The sequence below is a fragment of the Rhea pennata genome, chromosome 18 (genome assembly GCF_028389875.1).
Source record: "Rhea pennata isolate bPtePen1 chromosome 18, bPtePen1.pri, whole genome shotgun sequence".
Lineage (NCBI taxonomy): Eukaryota > Metazoa > Chordata > Aves > Rheiformes > Rheidae > Rhea > Rhea pennata.
Genome location: NC_084680.1, coordinates 10,000,001 through 10,007,277, shown reverse-complemented (window position 1 = coordinate 10,007,277; position 7,277 = coordinate 10,000,001). Strand labels below are relative to the sequence as shown.

Here is a 7,277-nt window from a genome sequence, read left to right as displayed (position 1 = left end):
CTAGGTTCAGCAAAGTGATTAGGAGGAATAATTAACACTTCTCACTGATAAAACAGCCTCTCTTCCCCCGCCCTTCTCCCTCACCGTGTAGTGCACCTTGGTAGTGACTCAGAAAACACAAGAGGACATGATGAATCAAAAAATAAGTCTTTACCTGTAATTAACTGTGCACACAAAAAGGAAAACGTGGTGAGCAGCAATTAATAGTTGCTTTACTGTAGGAGGTTACAGCATAATCAAATGCTCGTGGCAAAATGTCCCTTTAAATGGTGGTTCGTCTATAACATTTAGTCCAAATAAAAATGTCTCTACTAAAAGAGGTATTTGAACCGTACACTATATGAAGGTGTGGATAAGACACTGCACTCCTCGCATACCATGTGCCTAATGGCCCCTGTGCTCTCCACGAGTGCAAGAGATGAAAACCCAGCCATGAAAACACAAAATCATTGCAGCAACTAGAGTTGTAGGCAACAGTGGGTGTAGGGCTGGGCCGGGCCAGCAGTGGGACATGGGACAATGCAGCAAGGATGGACCAGAGTCCTCCCTTTCCTCCCTCCCCTTCCCCTACCTGTTACGGGGCTCTGGAGTTATGACAGGTTCTTACAAAACAGGACACTAAGAAGGGAGAAAAAAAAACAACAACAAAAAAAAGACTATACCAAAATAAATAATAATAAAAAATAATATCCCTCGGACTGCAGCACTGTTTTGCCAGGGTCCTTGTGGCCCAGGCTGCAGGTCGCCCCGTGCAGAGCAGGGGAGGAGAGCGGCTGCGTGCCGGGAGGGCGAGCGTGTCCCCGCGGCGCGGAGGCCGGCGCGGTCCCCGTTGCCGCTCGGCGGCCGGCTCCGCGCTGCAGCCCGCTCCGGCCGGGGCCGCGGCGGTTTCGTGGCCAGCGGTCAGCCCCTGGTTTTCTGCGTACCTCTCTGCTTGGCAAGCGGGCCGAAAGACGTTGTGCAAGTCCTAGCGGGAAGGAAGGCTGCGGAGACGGCGGGGAGAGCCGTCGGTTTCCTTAGTCCCCCCGCGTCCTCCGGTGATGTGCCTGGACCGTGCTGCCTCCCGCGCGGGCTTCAGAGGTCCACGCAGCCTCGCAGCTGGAGGGCCAGCGCACCGAGGAGGACGGTGCCGAGGCTGGCGCGGGCGCCGGAGGCGGCGTCGCAGTCCTTTCCATCGGTGTCGCACCGGGACTGCTGGCACAGGACCCCCTTGAAGCCCACGGGGCAGAGGCACCGCTGGTTCCTGTAGCAGGTGCCGCCGTTCTGGCAGAGCAGGAGCTCGTCGTCGCAGACGTTGGCTGCGAGGCAGGAGGGAAGGACGCGGGCGTTAGCCCCTCGGCCGCCCCTCAAGGTTAAATTATCCGACCTACTGGCGTTGGATAATTTAACCTCCAAGGCCAAAGGAGCAGATGGGGTGGGGGAAACTGCAAGCTTTGGGGGCAAAACTATCACGATTGGAGCTCTGCGAGGAAGGGCTGGAGGTGTGGAGCTGCTCTCAAGCCAGACCCTGCAGGACATGGGGCAGCTGAGCTGGAGGTGCTGAAGATCTCCTTGTGTTTGAGCCCATCTCACCCCTCGCTTTCTGTCCCCAAGGGAGGACTGTTCCCAACCCTTCTGGTGTCCTTCTGGCCTGGGTGGGTGGGTGCTGTGTGCCGGGTACTCACGGAAACAGCCCTGTCTCCAGTAGTAGTTGGGCAGGCAGTCGTCGCACTTGGGCCCCGTGGCGCCTTCCTTGCATTCACAGTAGCCGGTCTCGTTGCAGCGGTCGTGCACGGAGCCGATCTGGTTGCAGTTACACTCTGCCCAGAGATGGGGCCGTTAGTCCCCCCCACCCATGGGGGCCTATGGGACCTGCTGCCACCTCGATGCTGGTGCTGGGGTGACACGGGGAACACCGGGCCAAGGGCCAAGGCGTTGCCAGAGCTGTGAGTGAGCCCCGGGAGGGCTCTGAGCTGCTCCCAGTAGAGCAGAACATTTTTGATGCGTGCTGGTGAGGGTGTACGTGGGCTTTCAGGGCAGAGATGCCTCGAAGGGCTGCAGCAGCCTCGCACAGACACGTGTCCCTCAAGGGGGGGCCTGAGCTGAAGCCCACCTTGCACAGCAAGGTCTCACGAGCCAGCCTGGCCGAGGCCACCCCACGCCACCATGGTGTGCTCACCTATGCAGACGTTCTCGTCGTCCAGCTCGGCCGAGCTGTTGCGGTAGAAGCCCAGGCGGCAGTGCTGGCAGTGCTGGCCCCGGGTGTTGTGCTTGCAGCTCACGCAGGTCACCACGTTCAGGAAGTCAATGTAGCTGCAGCGGTTGGAGTGGCCGTAGCACTCGCAGTCTGTGGGGAGGAGGAGGAAGAGGGAGCTGGGGAGGCTGCGCTGGGGCTGCCTGCACGAGAGGGCTGTGAGCAGGTCAGGGCAGTAGGTTCCTTGGGTGGTGAGGTCCCGGGACTTAGCTGCTTTAAGGAAAGCCCTATGTAGAGAGTGACCATCAGAGGGGAGTTAGGTGCTAATTAAAGAGCCATCTGGTTGAGGAGGAGACTCCAGCTTGGTGCCTGGAGGTGGAGGTGTGGGGGTCTTGCTGGGCTGGACATGGTGCCCCCAGCTGGTGTAGGGCTTGGACCCACTCATGGGGCTCAGCTGGTGGGCTGGGACCGGCAGAGGATGTGGCAGCACTTGCTGGCCACAGGGAGGCCCTGAGCAAGGCTGAGACAGAGCAGGAGCTGCCACCTGCCCAGGTAAATCTCTGCTGGCCTGTGCCACCCATGTCCCTTCTCGGCATGGCCGGGGCTGCTGCCTTCCCCCTGCTCCCTTGGCCAGGCCATGCTCCCTGAGACCTCCCAAGCTGGATGCGTGTGCTGTGCCTCTTGGGTTAAATGCTTTGGTTGAGCTTTAAGGCTTAAAATGAGTGTATGGAGGAGGAGCATCTTGTGTGGCAGTCCTTGGACAGGGACGTGGGAAGTGGAGCAGCCCGGAGCCCCGCAGCAGCTGCTGGGGCAGGGAAGATCACCAAGGGCTGCCCCAGTGTATGAGGCCATTTTGGACCACCGTATCGCTCTGCTGTGGCTGCAGGTAGGAAGACGACCGCCTAGGTTTAATTTCCAACCAGAGGCATCTTGATTAGTTGCTTCTTGTGCCTGCGTTTTGTTAGACATCATGAGTGAAGGTGGCAAAGGTCTCACCATACTGGCAGTGTTATGGCTCTGGGTGATGGATTTGCCTGGGAATTTGCAAGGATAACACAGGAGGCGAGGAGGTACCCCCAGGTGTGCCATGGTACTGCGGTCCTGGCCAGGATGCGTCCCAGCACAGAGGACGGCTGGAGCAGAGAGCGCCCTAGTCAGCTCTGAGCTTCCTCGTGTTTGGAGGAGGGAGGCTCAGAGCTGGGGTTGTGACTCAAGCGTTAAACATGCATGGATGGTAGGGAGATGGGAGGCAGGGATTTGGGCTGACATGCATGTAGGTATGGAGCAGGGGATTAGTGTCAATGAGATGAAGACCAGGGAAGGTGGAGCGGGGCAGAGGTTTCCCCACGGTTCGCAGCTGCCTGAGGAGGAACTGAGAGTTGGCTGCAATCCTGACCCTCCGTGAAATGACTCCCCCCTGTTTGACCAAGAGCCCAAGGAGCTCAGCTCAAGAGCTTCTGGCTGCTGCAGTCCACAAGCTTTACTTCACCCAAGGCGTTTGCTCTCGCCTGCAGCTCATCCAGGACTTGCACAGACAAACCCTCCCCATCTTTTCCACATCTGAAACTGCTGAATCACGTTGCGCTGGTGAGGGTAGGAGCCCTGGAGCTGTCAGCACTGAGCTCCCTCCTCTTACCTTCATACGCCTCAACAGGTGCCATGGGGCCAGAGTCTGGTTTGAGCCGGATGAGTTTTGAGATCTTTGAGGACGCTTGAGAAAAATCAGAGACATGCTTTTTCGTGGCGCTTTAGCACGGCTCGGTGTGCTACGCTCCAGCAAGCGGCTGCTGCTCCCGCAGCCGGAGCTGCTGGCTCTATCGGCCGCGGCCCCTATTCGACGCACGTCACACCAGCTAGCATCTAAAAAGCGCCTGGGAGACGGCTAAGAGCTACGGCGCTAGTACGGGGGGCGGCCCTCGGCGGGCACCTACCTGCCTTCTTGCCGTGCCTCTTGCCTGCAGAGTGTGCTGTCCGCCCGGCTTTGCTCCTCGGCGCCGCTGCGCGAGACAGTAACACCTAGGCGAGGGCCGCGGCGGGGAGCGAGCCGCTGGCACCGGCCGGCTAATTCCCGGGGGCGAGCGGGCGCGTCCCCGAGCGAGCGGGGTGGGGTGGGGGGGGGGGGGGCTTCCTCGGGGCGCTCTGGCCACCGAGCACCCTCTGGGGCAGCGCGGATTGCCGTGGGGATCCGCTACGGGCTGCGACGTCGAGGGTTTCAGCGCTGGGAAGGCTTTGGGGGGGGGTCTCCAGCCCCAGCAGGGGTGGTGGTGGTGGTGGTGGGAGGTTGCGCAGGGGAGACGCTGCTAAATGCTCGCCGTCGCTGCACCGATAAAGGGCAGCAGCCTAAACCGTGGCGCCTTCCTGGCGTCCGGCATCGCTTTTAGCTTTCCTCTTGGGGGGCAAACGGTGCAATCAGCAGGACGGGGTGACAGTTTTTGTGTGTGGTTGGCAACAGCTGAAAGGCTCTGGGGCAGCTCCTCCCCTTTAACCAGGGTAATCTGGGAGGAACGAAGCTTGTTTAAACGTTGGCAACTTTACTGTGGTTGGGGGTGGGGGGAAAAAGCTCAGAAGTTGAAATCTGCTTCAGGAGCGGACTCAACCTTTTTGAGTTGGATCCTCCAGCGAAGCCAGATGTGTCCTCCCGTATTGGGTGGGGAAGAGGGAGGTGTCCCGGCGGTCGGTGGTGGAGGGGGAGACTCTGTCTCCTGCTTCCCTGGCTCAGTCCGACCTGCCTGCAGCTGTCACCCAGAAAGCTCGCTCCAAACGAGCGCCGCGGTGCGGGCTGACCTGAGATGGACCCTCGGAGCAGGACAGCAGCTCGTAGGGCGCTGGCTTGTCCCGAGGAGGGCTGTTATCCCCCCTGCTGTCACGGGGAGAGAAGCCCGACCTGCTCCATCTTTGCTTGCCTTGCTACAGGCCCCAAGCCCGGGGCACGTCCTTACCTCGGATGCTCTCCGGAGGCTTTGGTGGCTTCGGCCGGGGTCTGAGCGCTGCGGTGCTCGGTGGGCGCTCAACAGCTTGAAGCGGTGTCAGTTAAAGAGAACATCAGCTTTAATACAGATCTGCTATTTGTTTGTTTAGAAAGGTGGCAAAGAAGCCCAGGAAGCTCTAGCCAGGTATCTAGGGTGGGTCGGGGGAGCCGGATCTAATCTAATCGATGACACGCGGGAGAAGAAAGGAGAGACAAAGTCTCCTGGAAAGGGACTCTTCAAGCAGGAAGAGATGGAGTTATTCCTAAGGGACCAGGGAGGAGGCGCCGGGCAGCAGCCTGTGAGCTTCACCCGGCGGTGGAGGCCGCTCTGCCGTCACCGTCTCGAATGGGATTTTGCCTCTCTCCGAGGCTAGAGACAGCCCCAAAACCGCGACCGACGGCTCCAAGCAGCGCGTTCTACGTCCCGGCGTGGTCTGCCCCGCGCCGAGCGGCTCCGGGCGCCGCCTCGCGCCCTGGGCCAGCTTTAGCGGTCGATACGGTCCGCACGGAAAGGGATGCGAACGCCTACGGCCGGAGCTGGCCGCAGGCTAATCCCGCCTCGCCGGACGCAGGGCGCCGGCACGGCCCGAGCTCCTCCCGGGCGGGAGGCAGGGGGGTCCCCGGGGGGCTGAGCGGCCCCCTCCGCTTTGGGGGGCTTTGCTTTTGAGTAACTGAACTGAGAGGGGGCGGAAAAAACCCAAAAAACCCAAACCCAGGTATTTTATGATGGAGGCAGGAAGTCCTGATGTCTAATGCAAAGTTCTGGCCCTGCTCAGGCCCTGCCGTTCCCTCAGAAACACCAGCTAAAGAATTTGCAAGCCGCTGCGGAGAAATTAAAACAGCAGGAAATCTGTAGATCGCCTGCTTGATTTTTCTTTTTTTTTTTTTTTTCCTCCCCCCCTACTGGCTCCATACCCCTCCCTGTCGCCTCAGTATTGGTAACAATCTTCAGGTTTGCTAGAAAACAAATCAAGGGATAAAATTTTAAAAGCCATATTATTAATTTCAAGCTCCAGTTGGGTAACATAAGGAGGAGGAGGGAAAAAAAAAATCCGTCGATCCTTGCCAAGTTTCAAAGGACAAACCCGAGAAGGAGAGAAATGTGATTTCCCAGCCTCAGCAAGGGGACAATAAACAATGCAGAATAAAAAAGGAAAAAAAAATTTTTTTTAATGACAAGCTCTAAGAGAAGGTGATAGACATTGTCCTTTTCAGCTGGAAAGTGGAAGCCAATTGATATTAATACGGTGTTAAAGAGAATATAAAAAAAGCCTTGTGCAAATTGGCAAGGGTTTAATTAGAGTCACAATAAAAACCAGCCCTGGAGGCATTTTGCTTTTTAGTCATTCACATACACCTCCACTCAATCGCATTTACAGAGCCAGGGAAATTATTAATGCTCATTATCCTGAGAACCTTTCCCTTGTATCTCGGTGACATTAATGGCCAGTTTTACATTTCAGGAACGGGAGAGACATGTCTCACCTCCAGACCTATTTTTTATATACATATGTATGTATATATATATATATATATATATGTCTTAAACGCTGGGCAGCTCTTATCTCTGGGGCTTTTATCAACACTGATGAAACTCCTCGGTCTTGGTGGGTTTCTAGGGAAGTAGAATAAAGCACACCGAGAAGTCACGCTTTACAGCAAAAAAGCACCGGGGCAGGCGATGTTTTGAAACGGCGCTGGAGTAGGGTGGGAAGAACCTTGGAAAAGTCATCTTGTTTACACAAGTGCTACAGCCCTTCTGGGAGAGAAAAACTGTGGGCTGCAGCGCTGGTGAGGCAGCAAGGCACGAACACGGCTACCGGCTACACGGGACCTACACAAAGCCAGGCTGCTGGTGAGCTCTCTCTGCCGGGGCTCTTCACCATCAAGCAGGGCTCCGTTTGGTTTGCCTTTTTTTTTTTTTTTTTCCCTCTCCAGAGCTGGACTGAAACTGCTGGGTTACAAACTGGGGGGGTGGGAATGGAAGCAGAAATAAAAGCTTCTTTTGCTTATTTTAGGCGTGGGGAAAATGTCACAAATGGTAAGAAAGAATTTGACAAGCTTCAAGGAAGGTTTAGAAATAACAGAAGTGCAGAAGGCAAGTGAAAGTAACGCTTAATTCAGCCTCCTTACGGTAAC

At 56.9% G+C, this 7,277-nt stretch overlaps 1 protein-coding gene across 2 annotated transcripts in view; it reads right to left on the bottom strand.

Annotated features, from left to right (window-relative positions):
- Positions 1–864: 864 nt before the first annotated feature.
- NTNG2 (netrin G2) overlaps positions 865–7,277 on the bottom strand; it is a 37,087-nt gene continuing 30,674 nt past the window's right edge. The window contains exons 7-12 of one of the 2 annotated variants that reach the window (XM_062591092.1): positions 5,110–5,184; positions 4,102–4,167; positions 3,807–3,881; positions 2,156–2,323; positions 1,662–1,796; positions 865–1,295 (exon numbers count right to left, since the gene is read on the bottom strand). In XM_062591092.1, the coding sequence (XP_062447076.1) occupies positions 1,072–1,295; positions 1,662–1,796; positions 2,156–2,323; positions 3,807–3,881; positions 4,102–4,167; positions 5,110–5,184 (743 nt within the window). In that variant the 3' untranslated portion in view covers positions 865–1,071. The remainder of the gene's footprint in view (positions 1,296–1,661; positions 1,797–2,155; positions 2,324–3,806; positions 3,882–4,101; positions 4,168–5,109; positions 5,185–7,277) is intronic. The other variant, XM_062591091.1, reaches the window with a different exon arrangement.